Here is an 18,369-nt window from a genome sequence, read left to right on the forward strand (position 1 = left end):
TTTTGCGAGGGCTGCGCCATGATGAGAAATATATTGCCGAGTTCATCTTCATCTGTCTCAGTGCCAAATCAGAAAGCTCGCCAATGAGACGCCTGATTAATGAAGACGCTGGGACGGGAGTCCATCAGGATTTATGTCCCTCATCAGAAGCATCCGCGGCCCTGGAACACAAAATCAGCTTCCGCTTTGTGCCCCTGATGCGTGCGTGTTCATTCCGGGACATTTGGGACAGGCTGAATCACACGTGGTGACGGATCTCATTTTATTTCTGCGTGTGTACGCGCATAACGACCAGGCGGGATGCAAGTCTTAATGGAGGGTCGCCGCTGGAGCGGCGGCGCCGCATAAATCTCCATCGACTCGGGTCACGGCAGCATCGGCCCTGAAGAGAAGAAGAACTTATAAAATCATCGGGAGAAGCCGATTCAGGACGGGCAGGAATTTTAAGTGTTAATTGAGCAGTTAGGGATAAAATTAGGACTATTAAAGGAATGTAAAAGTCCTTCTGCTTAATTAAATTCCTTCTTGAGTGTGACTTTTACATTAATGTAAAGGTGCGATGGGTTCCAGCGGGCCGTCCGCGCCAGATCGAAGCAGCTCGACTTTGTTCCATATCTAAAGCCGCTGCCGTGCAGCACAACTTAATGGCCTCTGTAACACTTACAGATGCTTATGTGGGAGACTAGGGGTGATCTACGCAGCAATGAGGGCGAGATTTCCGAACATGACACTGTAATTTCCCCTCCCCGCCAGGCTGATGATGATTATTATTTGTTTTCCTACTTATTCCCATTATTTCCGCCACGCATATCTGTTCGGAAACACGCAGAGGGAGATTTAAAAGGAGCTTGTTTCTCATAATTTACTCATCGCGCACTGTTTCTTTGCGGCGATCCAGAAATACACCACCTGGCCATGACAGTTAATTAGTGTCATGCGTGCCGGTGAACAAGCGCATTAAAGGCCGCCGCTCGGAAGTGGCTCCAATTTATATTAAAGCCGAGTCTGCGTGAAGGCTCTGGACACAGAGACTTTAAATTCATTTAAATCTCTTTGAAACCGCTGTCACATTAAAGCAGTGGTAGGCAAGATTCATTTAAAAACAAAGCTGGCATTAGCTTAAAGTCCACTTACTGCTTCCGTTGGAAGCACTTATGTCAAGGGAAGGAGCATTTATGGAAACACTGATCCATTTAGGTCGGTGCAGGCGTTTCACTCTAAAGGAGACGCCGGAGCAAAGAGGCTTTTTTTTAAAGAAGTTAAGGCCACGACAAATGTGACCCAAATGGGCACCATCGTTGGGTTTCTGAAAACAGAACCGCACAGATTCAACGTTATTAACTGCTGAGTGGCCACTCGGCTCAACAGCACCAGTGAGCAGTTCTCTCTATACCTGGGGAATAGTTAGTGGTTACTATAGCAACAAGGTTGCATGGAAAGCTCACTGATATTTAACTAAACTTATTAATGGGCTCAATCTACAACGTTTCTATCCCTCTTCCTCTTCCCATTTTCATACTGGGGTCCAGCATCTTCATTATCGTCATCATCATCAGAACGCTTGATTTTCTCTTTATCTAAAATGTAATTTAAAAAAAAATTAAATAAAAATCTGCAGACACCACTGGCGTTGGCACCTAACAGCCATCGGAGATGCAGCAGCACCCGATGTTCCCTTGGAACCTTTTGGGTCTGAATTTTTTAAACATTACCCAGAAACTGAGATCAGCATGGACCCGTTTGTGACGAAGGCGTTACAGGCGACGCCTTGTTTGTTTCCTCCGTCTGGTTTCTTGTGCTTGACAAGAATCTCAAAGCAGAATGTGCTGGAAAAAACCCAAACCCAAAGCAGGTAAAGGAGTGAATGAGCAGAGGCAGGAACAGCCAGACCTGCAGGTTGTTTGTACCGCCGGCTGCTTCTGTAGCACCCAGAGGTATTAAGCAAAGGTCACGTAGATGTTGTCACAGGTGAGTGGGTTACACTCGGTGTAGCGTGCACGAGAGAGAGGCAGCGCGAGGAGGTCGCTGTGGGGCCGAGAGAGATGGGTTGATGGCAATATGTCCTCTTAGTTGTCCTTGAGGGTTCGAAGATAGAGGCGCCAGTCAGGTGGAACTAGATGCCTGTCACTGACAGTGGGTTGGTGATGAGGGGGGGGGTGCATGTGATGGTGCAGGGGCGGCGCCACAGGCTGCCCGGCGGTGGGGGGAGGTGGACTTAGCTTAGCCAGAAAAGCACAGGTGAAACAGTTTAGGCGGTAACCCTTGTTCCAAACATGATGGCCCAGGGTCAGAGCCTCGGATTTCTGGTCAAATTTACACGTTTTCCTCAAAAATGAGGGCAAAGCATTGATTGAGGACCTGGTTGTGGTTCCTGGGGGTTGCATGTTGGGACTGGAGGATGAGGGGGAGCGGCCATAGCTGGAATTCAGGTGTGTGATGAAACAATACAACATCTAGTAACCAAGTGTGGTCACAAGCTCAGAATATGCTCCTGGTATTCCGGTTCGATTCCCGCTGGTTGAATTAAAGGCAGGTGAAAATGCTGTGATTTCAGCTTCACAGGTAGACTCTATTCAGCTCCTGATGAACTTAGTTTGCCTTTTTCAAGATGTTTTGACAAGCAGATGATCAGTCGGTGCGCTGTCAAACCGTAATGAGCTGTTGTGATTCCTGAAAAGAATCAAGCTGTTCGACTACGGTTTATTTCGGCACCAGACATCACATTCCATTCCCATATCTTTTGACAGCCTGGCTTTAAGATCAAAAGGAATCCTTCTCCACATTTGAATCAGCCTTTGTTAGCTTCAGGTTTACTTGGCTGCCGACAGATTTTTCCATCTTGATAGGAGATGAACTTGACATGGCAGCTGCTCAGTGTTTCCAGGAGCTATAAGCATCTTTCTCACCAACAAAACTTTTATTACCAGTAATATTCTATTTGGGTCGATAATAAAAAGGCCTTATTTGCGTGTCTTGGAAAGTTCATTCATCAGGTTAGAGACGAACGCAGATTACTCCAATCACAGCCTGTCAGGAGGATTCCTGGGAATGTTTTTTTCAGGGAGAATTTGGGCTCAAGGGGAAGTTTGATGATAGTTTCTGCACATTCCTCCACTCAGCCTCTCTTACTCTGAAGAATCTGACAAAAAGCAATAAAATGTGGAGCTCAGAATGTACAGGCTCATCACAGTATCGTGATTGTTGTTGAGACTTAATAAACCAGTATTTCGGGCTGTTCCAGCTTCAGAGGCTCCTCCCATGCACGGTCCTGGGTCCGGTGTCCCAGGTCCACCTTCTCTTTTATATTAATCCATCAATAGAAGGAGAACAGACAGCAAAACTTGGATTCCTGTGAAGTTATGGCAGAGCCCCGAGTCAGGATCCAACTGGCAATGGTGCTAACCACTACACATTGGTGCCTTTTCCTCCTTTTTCCTGCAACAGGAACCACGGTGCCCCAGTCAGAGTGCCCCCCCCCAACCGTGACCATCTATCTGAATCTGAAATCTGTGCTGCAGAGGCTGCTCGTTTGATCAAACTCCACAACGGACAGATGCAAATTCAGCAGGGCTGTTGAAGGAGACCCGTCAACAGGAAGTCCTCCTTCATGCGGGCCTGATGTTAAATTTGGAGGTCAGCCTGTTTTCACAGCGGGTCGCCGCTCCTGTGTGAAGGAGGACGAGCCCTGCAGAGATGAAGTGATGAAGAAGTCTTCGCGCTGATGGAGCTTTAACTGACACCTTTCCTTAGGAGGCGGGAACCCAGCTGTGGAGCAGCTGCTCACAAAAAGAATTCGACGCGACCTTCACTGTTCTTGTCTTGGTGGACATTCGTCACAATCCTTCGAGAGCCTCTGGAGACACTTCAAACGTGGACGGTGGAGAGACGACGAGGTTTTAGGCCCCATGAAACAACGATTCCAAGGCTGAAAACACCAGTTAAATAAAAATGACCTTTTGGGAGCCATCACAGTACCGAAGACGTTAGGTTATTAGTGATAAAGGTGCTGAGGAGCAACGGGTTCTTCAATGGGTTGGTTGTGATTCCATCAGGGACACAAGATCAGCAACAGTTTAGGAGTGAGGCTGGAGAGAGGTCTAAACTAGAGGCAAGACACTGGAATCATAATGAAATCCCTCCTTGTGTTTCTGTTTACTGATCTTGTCTTCCGTTGGGTTCCTCTCATCTTCCTGACCTGCCTGATTACCCTCATATCCTTCACATGCGTCTGAATCCCCCCATCATTTCTCATCATGCCTGCTTGTCTGGACTCGCCCCCACAAGTACCGTTCAGGTTCTAAGAACACTCGAGAGCAGCGACAGCAGCAAATACTTCCAGGTACTTCAGAAGTCCACAGGTCAGCCGACCTTCCGTGTCTGTAGTTCAGTCCCATTGCAGCTCAGCTGGAATCCGCAGCGTTACTACATGCCAGGAAAGAAGCGATAAAAAAAGAATGCTCGGATTTCAGATAAACGTTCGTCTTTTTTTAGGAGCAAATTTAGAAGGTTTTTTTTACTTTTTTGGGGGTGTGGAAGCCGTATTGACGCGCTCACTTGGTGCATAATGATAGGATGCCTCTAAATATACACATTCGTAAGGGGGCCGAGACATTTCTGCATTGTAATTAGTGCCAAGCATTTCTGTGGTTTTGTTAAATGTGGAGGTAAATAACTGGATGCAGGCAATTATGTTCCAGGGCCCACATTTATTCCCCTTTTAATCTTCGGGAGGGTCCATCAAAAGCTCCTACGAACACCACCAGAGCCTTTTTTAACGCAACCTTTCGGAATATTTACGACTCTCCTCACCTTTAGTGACGGGGAAAAGCGGAACATATTTAATAAGTTTGCGGTTTCGCACTAAATTCTGAACTTTTGCATCTTAATGGTACCTTAATATGTATTTAGAAGATGTACTTAATCTGAGCATAGTGTATGAATCATTAACGGGAAAAGTAACGCTACGTAGGCACGAGGGTTAAAGTTCTGTGGGAATTCGCCCAAGCAATTACTGCAAGCATCAATTTGGTGTTGAAATGTTTTACAGCTGCCAACGCCACCGGCTGTATTTAAGGAAAATGCTAAGGTCATTAGCCTTTCAGTCGGAAACGCTGCGCCGCTTCAAGATGCAATAGCTTAATGGAGCTAGCTTTACAAAGGGCATTAACGCCACTAAAACAAACAGCTACTGGCAAACCTTCGGTTTCCTCAGCCTTCCCGAAGCTGACAACGTGAGGCGACTCGTCGATATTCTCAGCAATCTCATCTCGCCAACATGTGGCACCGTAAAACATCCGAGGGGTCAGACTTTACGTTTTCTTCCAGAACTGTATTCTTTTTTACGGCGACGCCTAATGACACCAGCGATCTGCTGGAGCTGCTGTCAGGCGAGACCACGGTGTAATGCACCCGTTCAATAAAGAGTGCATTTACCCAGAAGGAAATTATGACATTTCATCAGGAAAAAAACAAACTCCTTAAGTGCATCAAACATCAACGCATGATGGGAGAAGGTTCTGGTTTTTTCCCTTAAAGTGCAGCATTGTGAAAATGAAACAGCAGCCAGCACCGGCTGCGGCGTTACCGGCAGAAACCAATTTTCCACCACTCATCAAGCTAGAGAGGCGTTGAAGGTCAGAAACACGTATGAAGGCTTCACAGAAGCAACCCAGCAACACTTTGTGCTGAGGTTTATTTGCCTGCTGATGACCTCATCTGTCTCACCTGTGTGTTCCCATGGTAATGTGCATCACCTGTGTGTAACAAACTCGCACCCGAGTGGTGTCGCTTCTGTTCTGGCTTTTTGGCTTCTTTCCCTGCAGTGTGACCCAGAAGGTGAGGCTGGTGTTTCCTTCTCTGAGGCTCACCAGCGTCACCACTGAAGGTGCTCCGCTAATCTGCCAGATAATTCCGTCTCCTTTGGTCGAGCCTGGCCTTTGTTTTCCCTCCTGTGATCAGCGTTTTCTCCGAGCCTTTTTTGCGGCAGCCGCAGCATCAGCTGCCATTTTCGCCTTCGGGCAGCTAACTTTGTTCTTTTTAGGCCAGTTTGGGCCCCACTGCTTCCTTGTTTTGGTTGATGCTCCACAGACTTATGAAACAGATTGCAGCAAGTTCCGTTTGTGGTCCGAAACATCAACTGATGTTAGCACGTCGGAATGACGCACGTTTCTGTCCTTGGGGAGAAAAACTCATCCGGATATGATGACGAAACAAGAAAATCAACAGCTCAAATTTGAACACAAGCTCACAAATGCACACATTCTGTATATCGGAGGGCCGTGTGAGGACCTGGGTGAAGCTCGCAGGCACGAACATTAACCTTCCGTATTTGGAATTATGTGCTCTGACAAAAACACAAAAGGTTCTTTCAAAAGCGCACTTTTGTCAAAACATAATAGCGCACGGAAATATCTCAGGGCTGCTGGAATAACTGGAGCATATTTGTGCTGTTTGGAATGTTGGCAGGACTCACTTGCTGTAACTGGTGTGTGTGTGTGTGTGTTTGGGGGGGGGGGTTCCCCCCTGCTTAATTTCCACTCCTGAAATAAATTCAGTGCGGAGTGCATCTTGAACGCAGCCTACCTTTCTCTCCCGTCAACCCACTCGTACCTGAGAGCAGTGTAATGACCCACTTTCTCTCCGCGTCCCCCGGCGACTGCACCGTTTACCACATTTGACCACCTCGCCGTGGCGGCTGCAGTGTGCAGCTGCTGTTAATTTACGGGAGCCCCGTGCAGCCCGTTTCCAGCTCCGGAGCATATATGACTAATCACACCAATCCCTTTAAACAACGTGAGCCGGCTCGGGTTATAAATCACCGTGATGCATGCTGCCGTGCCAATAATGGAGCTGCACCCAGGACGGGGGCTTTTGTCAAGAAACCCGAAGAGGTGTTAGTGATGCGGTCTGAATAAAGAACTTTTGTGGGAGTATTATGTTTTTAAACAGCCCTGAACTTCTTCTTTAATGAATGTCTTATTAAAAACACCCCCCCCCCTCCCCCAATAGGAAAAATCCCATTTCATCATTGTTTGATCTTGCAGCAGTTAGCTTTTTCCTTTTTAAATGTTTGAGCCAAATCCCAGGTAAAAGGAAAAGAGTTTGTCTCCCAACACTTCAAAAATAGATAAAACAGGCTTCCACAGCCAAGACTGCTTTTTTATCTGCTCCTGTCAGCTCTGAGGGAGAACAGTGGGACATCACAAGGCCTTTAAAGATGCTGTTAGAGCAACATTTTCAGGACATGGCAAACGGTCCCAAAACTCCCCCAGCTAACCGATTTTTTTTGGGTGGGGTTTTGTTTGACAGTATAAACATCAGTAAAGTAATTACTCAAAGCTGAGAGATTAAAGCTCTGCATTGTTTGTCTTCAGTAAATGTTGCCATCAGCTCCTATAGATTAACTTCAGGGGGTGACATCATGTCAGGGAAACGGCTAATCTATGAAAACGTCCGAAGGACAGCTGGCAAACGACACTAACGGGGGCTTTAAATCACCTGTTTTCTATTTCTTTGTCCTCAGTTTACCTCCCGCCTCTCACCTGTGTTCATTTACTGGCCTCCTAATGTGCTACACCTGTGCACCGCAGCAGCTCCCCATATATTTTAGATTGTGTGCGGATGATCTGTGTGCTTTTTAGGAATTACCAAGCATTTTGGGACCTTTAAAAATGTGTTTCGGGGGTAATTTCAGCTCAGTAAATGAATTCTGCCGGAGTCCTTTTGTGCTGGTTTTGACAATCAGGCAACTGGTTTGCAGGTGAAATGATGGTGTGATGGGGTTTATTTCACAATATTGGAGTAAAAAAAAAACAACCTCCATTCACCTTTAAAATCCAACCTGTTGAGATGATTCAGGTCAGCGTTGCATGTAGTGGACAAGCCCTGGTTTAAAGCGTTGCACGCGTGCAGCCGGGGGGGGGGGATCATGACGCTGCACATTTACGGCCTCTAACACTACAAGCACGGTGGTGATTCACTCCTCGCCCTGAACATACAGCTCAAAATGGGAGCAGAACGCGGCGAGACGCGCTGCAGCAATAATGGTAAAATCCTGGCAGAGGCCTGACAACTGACTGAATCTGCCAGACTTCCAAAAATACAGACTTATTAACTCACCTCTCGACTCAAACTGTCATGAAAGCAGAGCCGCCCGTCATTTTCACAAATGAACACTTTGTCATTGCCAGCTGAGCTCGGGTGCGTCGAACCCACAAAGAAACTGGAAACACAGGCTGCCTGTGCAGAATTTGGGACAAAGCAGCTCATATCACAGATAATGGATCCCGTCACCGGATGACTTATCCACACTGTGCAGGTCGTCTCTCGGCGTCGTTAGCGGGCCCGAGTTGTCCTGAAACACCCTCGGCTCTGAAGATTTATTGTCGGCGTTATTGCTGCTTCACACATGATTAAGACTAATAAGTGTTCATTAAACCTCTGACAGTCTTCTAAGTGCTTAAATGCGTCTAAAAGTAACAATAACAATTGGGCAACAGGCCTGACTGATGAAGGCATCCCTATTGCTGCTGTCTTTGTAAAGACGAGACACAGTTTGGGTTACTTTTTTAGCTAAGCCTCCTTTTGTACAAGCTAGCTGATGCCTACATCAGCCATGCTAACCGCACTACCCTGACCTGATCCCTCATGTTTTGTGCGGCAACCATATCTGACTAGCAGTTAGCTAGCCTCTCAGGGGGGCAAAGTTGAGGCTCACTTACAGCTATCCCTGCATGATGAAGTAGCTAGCTGAGCACCCATCTTGCATGAGGCATCCAGGAATGACAACGAGTGGTTAAAAGGTTAAATTTTAGTGTCTCTTTCTGTTTTATGAAAACATTAGCCGCTCTCCGCCACACAGGTCCTGCATGAAAAAGATCCCTTACCTGAATATGAAACACACCACGGCCGAGGACGATTTGTCACTGCTCAGGTGGGGAAAAACATCCTCAGGCTGGTCGCTATTGTGCCGCGCTCAGGAACGTTCTTCACCTGAGAGGGGCTGGATGGATCCTGTTGCTTATTGTTGCGTTGAAGTGTCCTCTGAATATGAATCTCCTGTAATAATATGGCCATCGCGGCTTATGAAATATTCATTAAAGTTTCTCGCGAAGACTCGGAGGAATTGATGCGTATCTGCAGCAGCCATTCAACAGCCGGAAAGATTGCCAGCGGTGGCTGCGAGCTCGTGAACTACAGTATATGAGGCAGATAGTTGGAGTGGTTGACCTCTGGAGTGGAGAGCTCTCCTTGTCGCTCTACTGCTTTTCAGCCATTCCACCTTCTAATAAATCAACATGAGCACACTCTGGGCTCTGGTGGCTAAGTGGCATTTAAGGAACAGCTTGTGAGAGTTGTAAGGCTGCAATTTGGATCATTTAGAGGCAAGGGAATTATTTGGCCAGACAAATGGCATTAACAGCAACCGGAAAACGACTAAAGCAACTAAATGGAAAAGAAGTATACGTTATGAAAAGTCAATGGACTCCTCCTGCTCCCCTTCATATGGATGCGACGCTTTTATAACTCGGTGGAGACTCGGCGACACGCGAACGCACATTCTTGTCTTCCTGTTTATCTGCTGTGCTGGATTCATGCTGGAGTCAGCTGCTGCATAAACGGCGTGCGCGGGGAAAAAGGATTACGGAGGAGGTTTTTTTTATTCCACACAACTTTGCCACCTGACTGTCAGGGAGGGTGTGAGAACGCCATTGGCTGGTTCTACATGGACAAAAGCAGTTTTGGGAAGTGGGGTTTATCTGGACACCCCTGCCTACGCTGCAGGGGAGCCTGGTGGGGAAAAATGGGAAACTTTAAAGACTATTTGCAGACAACGGTGCAGCAGGAGGCTCAGAGTTGGGGCTAATGCTGCTGCAGCCTTTTGCACCATTGCCATATTTCGATTTGTCACCTGCCAGTTCAACGCCTCTTCTTATTACAGGTGATACCTGATAATTGGCAGCAGCTCTGCACTGATAATGAAGTAAACAAAGGTTTCCTCTATTAAAGCCGCACAGCTGAGATGCACTCAAGAATAAAACAGCGTATCTTCTGTGGATCAAACCAAACTAGAAACATGAGAATTCACTGAGGGCAGCTTCGTCGAGAAGCTGACCAGCTCACAATAACGATCATTTCTTCCATCGTCGCTGAATTAAAGTCGAGTTCAGGTGAGTGAAATGTAGAACAGGCAAGGACGTGAGCGTAAACTCAGCAGTGGTGAGCGGGGATGAAACGGCCGACCCGCCTGGTTTGTTTGTCAGTTTGATGGAACATCTTTAAAAACACATTGTTTACTCTACGTTTGTGCCTTGAAGACACCATATTAGAGGGAGTGATGGTCCTGCTAACGGCGGTGGTGCTGATGAGAAGCCCCCCAGTCTGTTAGCATGCCCCCCGTGTGGGCGGCGTGTCAGTGCCAGTCGACTCTTCTTTCTAATAAGACTGGAAACTCTTTGAAGGCTCGCCAGGGAAGCCAAAAACATTACTCCCCCTGTTGTTTGGGTCTGTGATCCTTCAGCTTAAACATTGTTTCACCGAATTAAATAAACTCTGGAGCGCCATCATTTGATTCATCTTTATTTATTATCAGGCCTGTTTTGCCCATTATAGTCAGCCACTGATGAAGCGTATGCAAATGAAGTGCTTGGAAAGAACACAGTAATGGTCGGAGCCATAAAGCCGGATCACAAAATGCGAGTTTTCTGCTCTGTGAATGCAGTAAATGTTCGGGGTTTTTCCACAGTGAGACATTAGCCAACGTCATCTGCCCGACTAAAGACCCCCACCGGCACACGGCCTACCCTCCTTTCTGTCATCAACACCATTTTATCTTTTTTTTTTTTTAACATTTGCTGCAGAAAATGGCAAACTACTCCATTTTTATTTGCAGTCCAACAGCGGGGACGTCTTAAGTGTTTTTTGTGTTTCTAACAGATGTGTTCAGAAGCCAGATTTCCACATTCTTCACCCCCAACTGAACGCACGAAGAAAGACAGAAGACGAGCAGAACGAAGGCGTCTGTAAAAGTACTGGAATTAAATGTTTCATCATTCGGTGCGGAGAAAGCTGACATGTGAATATTCACACTGCTGGATAGATTTGCAGTGCACACCAGAGGAACCTGTGCCATCGCTCCCACTTTAAGGACTTTCATCCAAGGATTTCTTTGCTAGTATGTTTGTGATTTGTCCAGATGGTTTTGAGTCCCAAAATGGAGCAAAGGGCTCCAGTTTCTGCATGGAAAGTTCCAGATTCTCCTCTAAAGGGAAGATCACAGTCAAAGCTTTGGTTTAATACTGTTTATAAAGGAAAATGATGAAGAAAAATCTGTCTTTTGAGCAAAGACTCTTGGTCCAGAAATATAAAGCAAAGCACCTGAAATCACAGTCTTCCCCTTCATCCTGTGTTATCAATATAATCTCCAATTCCGGTTCAACGGTTCTTGAGAAAGGAATGAGGACAAAGTGTGCTCAGCCCTCCGAAAGTGAAGTGGCAGAGCAGCGGAGAAAGTCAGGCAACCGTCATCGGAACACACTCTGGACATAAATTGGACAGTCACGGGTCAAAGGGTCACCGCTGCTGCCACTGTGAATATCAGGGAACGGATCCTGATGTGTGTTATCAGCAACAGCTGAGCAGCTAAGGTGCATTTACTGAGCAGCTGCCATCAATAAAACAGGCCGCTGCAGCCAAGACCAAGGGAAGCGCACAAAGCTGCAGCACAGGAAGTTAAATATGAAGGAGGAATGTAATAAAACATGGATTTTTGCTTTTCATGCATGTCTCATTAGATGAAAAAGGAGCTGCAAACATTTCAGAGCCCAACAGTATGTCACTCCGGCGCTGTACTGATGGCATCTTCACTCCAGACCTGATCAGCAGGCTTGTTATATGCACATGACTGGACTTTCCATTCTTCACTGTCAAAAATCTGCACTTGCTGCGCTTAAAATGACATTTTACCCCGTGAATGGATCATAGCGAATCTTCATTACGCAATATTGGAAGCGGTCCAGTCGCCTAGCTAAAACGTTGACGTTGCACCTTTCCAAGCTGAAAGACTTCATTTGATATTTCCGATGCGCTTCCAATTACAGAGCCGGCCTGACACCTCACATGTCTGGAGGGTCCTCGCTGCGGGTTTGACGGAAGGTGGGCGAAGTATCCGTGTCCACCAACCAACAAAGGCTTCCAGAGAGAAGACTGGCGGCAGCAGCAAAAGACGTGGAAACCACAAAGATGGCTCCCCCACTCAAAAAAGTTCAAATTTACGTTTAACGGAGGACTAAAGGTCTAATCAGCAAAGACTTTGATATTGTTAAGCTGCACAGCAGGTGACCTGCAGGAGGGATTTAGATGCTGCGCCGCTCCTCCCTGAACATGGTGACGGTTGAGGGCAACCTGGCAACAAGTCCATGCAACTTTTAATTGTTTCCAGCAGCAGAGTGACACAATAGTTTTTCAGAGGAGAAATTGTTAAATCATTATTCATCAGGGAGTGTGTGTGTGTGTCCGTCCGTGTGTGTCTACATGCTGCACTGTGAACTACTATAATGAACAATCAAGACTTGGTATTAAGGTTAGAAATGGATTTGGATTAATGTTGAGCTTAGGCTGGTGTTTAGGTGGGGTGTATTACATCAATACGAGTCCTCAGAAAGAGAGAAGTGCAAGGGTGTGTGTGTGTTTGGTCCTACATTTCAGCACTGCGTGTTTGCACAGGAAACAGACTTAACTGGGGGACTGATATTGGATGTGAAAGCTCAATCACGTTCTAAATTGCACAGCCGAGCAGATGAGTCTAGTTTGCACTCACACTCACAGGGGAGCATGGGAAGAAAAAAAATGGCATACAGCCTACTGCACCTTTAATTCTGAGTGGAAAAACCAACCACTGGCCCCCCACAGACATAGATATGTTTTACCTTCACCTGTTTTGCCCCCAGCTCCTACACAGAGACCTACTGACACACTAAAATGCAGGATGGCTCAGTAAATAGCTCCCTATGGGCACTTCATACCCTCTCTGGAGCTTACTGTCCCAGAAGAAGGTAGTGCTCTACAGCCCCCATCACGTCTTCTTACCTCTGGCTCTGGCAGACTCCCTTTTGTGGCTGCTGGTCCCACCCACCCCTCTTAATGCATTATCTTAGGATGGAGTCGGCCGCGCTCTAACAGCCAGGGAGAAACACTGGCAGACAGAGGGCCTGCTAATAATGAATGAGCCTGATGTGTAAAATCAGAAAAGATTACAGGCTGAGGGGCAGGCTTCCCAAAAGATCTTGGCAAACCAGCTGTTTAGATAAGCCCTGGTACCCTGCCAGAATAATAATGCCTCCGCCACAGTCTGAGCAAACGGATGAGTTAGCATTAGCGCCGTCCTTTTGGAAATAAACTAGGGAAAAAAAAACCTGACAAGAAGATTGAGTCATATCATGAGGAAATCTTGCTCTGCGGCCTCCCCCATGGCATGTTGACATGTGGACACTGAGGGGACTGCAGGGTTTCCTCCGCCTCAGAGCAATAAATAAACAAAGAAGGGGGGGGCAGCCTTGAGAAGCCATACACCTGTGACTGGTGATGCTGCAGCGAGCGCAGCGGTGTTCATTAAAGAAGCCGCTCCTGACAGTGAGGCATTTAAGAGGCCATCAAGAGCGACAACTCAGCAGCTACCTTGGGACCGGAGAGGGAAAGGCGTCAAGGTGAGCGATGCAATTTCAGCTTGAATAATGGAACACTTTCCCCGGGTCTGACATCCGTGCATTTCCCCGGCAGTTTTGCCGGAGCACCTGTGAGGCCATTCCACGTTCCCCTGGAAAAACTAGTTTACAATGTATACGGGCTCACAATTACTCGGAGCCTGGCTGCCGCTGCGCAGATAATCTCGCTCAAAGTGGTTCATGAATTAAAAATGGCACCAAATACATCACATCCCATGATATGAAAATTCCGATTCTGGATGCTGTGCACTGTAAACTCGGCAAACGTTCCCTCTTCTCCCTCCTCCATTTAAAAAAAAAAAAAAATCCTGCCAAATAATTTCTCCCCATTTTTCTGTTGGATCCACCAGCCTGATTCTATTTTCAAGCTGTTGATTTAAACTGGGAGCAGCAGAGGATTCATTTACAAGGAGGCAGAATCCCCTGGTGGGTCTTGTGGCCCGGCCAGAACAATTACCAGCACATGGTAAACAGAAGTTGGCCGTAAGCTGGATGAGAATGCAGATGTGGTTAATGTCAACAGACGAGGCACAGGCAGCGAACAGCCACGCCCTCACACATCAGACGCATCGTCCTCGTGCTTCTGTGGCGGCGCACGTTCCCAGGTAATTAAAATGAGCTCCTTAGTGGTCATGGTGTCATTAAGACACAGCACGCTGAGCAAATTACCAGTTTGTGGTTACTCATACAAAGCGCGAGCATGAGGCGACGCCACTTTGAACTGCGGAGACTGACGAAAAGTCACAGACACGTCGCGGTTTTGACTTCCAATTAGGGTGCGAGGAGGTTAAAGCGCTGCGGAGGAGGACGTCTGAGGGTCTGGTTCTGGTTCTGTCGTCGGTCGCGAATATAAGCAAACTAAAGTTGTGTGTTGAGAACTTCCAGTGAGTCAGCCTCACGTATGTTTCCTTGGGCTGACACTTTTCATCTTTTGAGAAATGTCAGCGTCCATTAGCTCCATATGAAAGCCGCCACGTTGTTCGGCAGCGGCGGCTAAGCAACGCCGCCCTCCGTCACTGCTGTTTGACAGAAGCCTGAACCCTCTGCTGGTTTACACCTCTGACATTCTCCCTTGTTCACAGCTTGGTCAGAGCACCTGCAGAAGAAGGACTTTACCAGGTAGACCTAATGCTGTCAAATCACCCCCGTTTAAGGGTTTCACTCTGAGGCAAATGTGCAAATATTCAGCGGAGGTTTCTACAACACGACTTCTTTGGTGCTTGTGAAAGACGGGCGATTCTCCTTTTGAAGCGGCTCCATCCAACGTCACTGATGAGGCATCCATAGAATGATCCTCCCCCACAAGACCCCATTAAAGGAGGAGCCGGTTTGATATTCATCACCCGGGCAACCTCTGTCGTCAACACATTTTGGTGCCACGTGAGAATGATCACAGATTATTAAAGGAGAAATAATGACCGCTCTGCCTCCGGCATGAAATATTTAACAAGGACAATGGGGGCGACTCGGGTGATTCATATCTTTGTGGGAAGGAGCAAACATGGACAGTCAGTGAGGAGGAGCTCCGGTCAACCCATCTGATTCCTGCATCATCTCGGCTGCGAATTTCAATTCCGCCTCATTTATTATTCATAATTCTGTGTGCGGTGGTTCCTAATATCCTGCAGGTTATCCTCTACGTGGCGGCGTTTACAGTACAGTCGAAGCAGACTTTTGCGTTCAGGTTTGCGACGTACACGCTCAGTTTTAACCGTCATCCTGCTCTCACTCTTTCTAAGCCAGGCTGCTGCTCAGATAATATAGACTTCCCCTTCTCTGGATGGAAAATTATTGATGTATTTCCGACTCTGGCTCAGGTAAATTAGCTCTGGAGAATCGGGGGTGGGGGGGTTGGGGCGGTGTGAAAAAGTTCTCCATCAAGTGTGATTGAATTGGATTTTTACAAGATGTATTGCCGAGACGAGAGTTTATTTAAATCACATCGCTGAGAGGCTCCAGCCAGGCTTGCGGCCGCTCCGGTCAGCGGTAATCAGGGTCAGATTTGAAAGATCGGGATCTGTCGTTGCCAGGAGAAGTTTACAAGGTGAGCAGAAAGTAGATAAATACAGGCGGCGTGGAGAGAGGTTTGTAGGTGAACCTGCAGCTTCAGTAAAATATAGCTGTCTACCACAGAGCCACACATTTACCTTCTTAATCCTAATCCCCCGTGTGTGTGTGTGTGTGTGTGTGTGTCTTGTCCCAGCTGGAGTGTTCTATATTCATCTATATATTATGATCTGGCTCTGTTATCACCAAGCTCACATTTATCTGCAGACAGTGACCATTAGGGGACTGGTGGAGAAGAAAACCAGTATTTAGTCTTACCTTCCCCAGACTGGGTCTCCACAGGTACCTCAGGCTGAACACACAGAGAACCAGGACCAGGACCACCAGAACCAGTAGCAGCGCCGCCCGCTGGTACGTGTAGCACCTGCGTTTCTTTGCTTTTCCGTCTTCAATCTGCAAATGTGAGATGAAACCTGCTTGAATCAACAGTTCCTGCAGAAGTCCCAGTTTAGACACAACCAAAGTGGAATTAGCACCAGCTGATGTTGCTACGGAGATAAAAGCCCATAAGATATGTAAATAAGACCAGTAATGAATTCAAAAATACTTTGTCATTGATTTTTAAGAAAATCTGGTGCCATATTAATTCATTAAACTGATCCATAAAATAATGGTTTGATTTAAGCTGAGGCATATTTTTTCTCCCTTCCCTCAAAAGCATAATCTTTATCCTTAATACAGCATGGGCATCAAACAGGTAACAGAATTTTAAACACTTTACACACAGGAGAACCTGAATTTTCCCACTTTTATTTCCATTTTCGTTAGCAGTAAAGAGCTGCTGGGCTCTCGAGCTGTTTACAGCTTTTATTTGGCCGCTGCATTTAAACGCTCCATATTTGAGGGTCTCTATGCATAATCCATCCACCGATTACTTTAAAAGATGACAAAAATATAATCCTCCTGACAGATATGGTGAATAAGCCACATAGAAAGGTTATGTTCATTAAACTTTCTGCCGTAGTCAATTCCCCGAGCTAAAGGCTGCAAATTAATAACGATGGGCTTTTGTTCCGCCGAAGCTCCAACAGGGAGACGCTGAAAGCTTCTCATTCACACTGGAACTCTTGTGAAAACCTCAGAGGACAACAGAAAAGCAGATACGTCCTGGAGCAAAAATTAACTCCGATTACCCAAATTGCTGTCCCTTATCTTTGTGTGTGTTTGAAAGGCACGTTAAGCAGACGTTGGCTTTCTATTGTGGCCCAGCCTGAAACAGGAAGTTGAACTAATGTCATATTTACAGCAGATTAACTCGCTAACTTTACAGTCAGAAGGAGCCCAATGTTTTTTGCTTCTATTGTTTTATTAGTTTCCAGCAGGTGCACATCAACGCCACCCAAAAAATGAGAGCAAAACAGGTGGACTGGAAAACATCAGTGCGATAATATAAACCATAAACGTTGCTATAAATCAAACCTGATGTTATCTTTTGTTGCCTGGCAAAAAAGGGATGGGGAAAAAAGGTCAAAATATTCTTCATTCAGGCGGGATAAAATAACTGCAAAGGAGCAAAGAGTGTCTGAAATCCTCTGCTCCCCAGCGGCAGGTTGCATAAGCGGGACGGAAAAACCTCTTTCCGCCCACTCCTCGAATATTCCTGGGAGGAGGAAGGTGGGATTGGGAGGCAGACAGAAATGAAGGCAGGGACAGAGAAAATGGGGCCCAGCGTTAAAAGGTTTAAGAGTTCAGGAGCAGCCGGGCGTTTCATTTTCAGAAGAATCCTTCATTCGTTTTCAGCTCTGTGAGGAAGAGTTGCAGCATGAACCCTTCATCACCGACGCACAACGCAGTGTAATCAGCGAGCAGACGACGTTTATTCCCAACTGGGAATAAGAATCAACATCAGATCTAAAATCTCCCAAACATAAATGAAGGGTTTCAGTTGGCAGCATCAAAACAGCTTTTTCATATTTAGATTTGAAGGTTGTCTTTTATTCCAAATCCTGTTCTATCTGATTTTATCTTATTTTTCTCTGAGTGCTCTTGCTGCTGTTGTTGCACTGTAAATTTCCCCGTGTGGGACAATAAAGGATCTGAATCTGAATCTGAATCTTCAGATTTGAATATTCAATAATAAATTATAAGTTGTATAAAATCTAAACGTAAATGTCGTAAATGGTTTTTAAAGTACTTCTGGTGGCTCAGGTGAAACCTGAGGAAGCTGAAAAGAAGATTCTCACTTTTTTTCCCGACATTCCAAACAAGCTTTATATAAAATTTATTTTTAAAAATAAAATATATTTTTTAAAAATTAGCACTCGGAATAGAAAAAGAAAACATGGCACTTCTTGGCCATGATCTCATAAAGTAATTTTCTCCCTATTCAAGAGCTCAGAAAATTTGGTATTTAGTTTAAATGGAGACAAGTGCGGCACTTCAGGCAGGATTCCACTCACGTCTTTCCACAGAAGCTGCTCGCTGCTGGCTTTGCTGCTGGCTTCCATGATGCCCACCGGAGGAATCTTTCCAGTCGCCTCAGCCGGGTGAAGTACTGACACTCTTGAAAGGCGACGCTAACCTTAAGAACCAGCGCTGTAATTTTGGAGCACGCTGGAGGGGAGGGACGTTTCAGATGGAG

The 18,369-nt window shown here is 46.3% G+C and overlaps 1 protein-coding gene across 2 annotated transcripts in view; it reads right to left on the reverse strand.

Moving 5' to 3' along the window:
• Positions 1 to 18,369, reverse strand: part of tnmd (tenomodulin) — a 31,013-nt gene extending 12,644 nt beyond the window's left edge. The window contains exons 1-2 of one of the 2 annotated variants that reach the window (XM_003970610.3): positions 18,188 to 18,369; positions 16,047 to 16,181 (exon numbers count right to left, since the gene is read on the reverse strand). In XM_003970610.3, the coding sequence (XP_003970659.1) occupies positions 16,047 to 16,181; positions 18,188 to 18,235 (183 nt within the window). In that variant the 5' untranslated portion in view covers positions 18,236 to 18,369. The remainder of the gene's footprint in view (positions 1 to 16,046; positions 16,182 to 18,187) is intronic. The other variant, XM_011610874.2, reaches the window with a different exon arrangement.

The sequence above is a fragment of the Takifugu rubripes genome, chromosome 14, assembly GCF_901000725.2.
Source record: "Takifugu rubripes chromosome 14, fTakRub1.2, whole genome shotgun sequence".
Taxonomy (NCBI): Eukaryota; Metazoa; Chordata; class Actinopteri; order Tetraodontiformes; family Tetraodontidae; genus Takifugu; species Takifugu rubripes.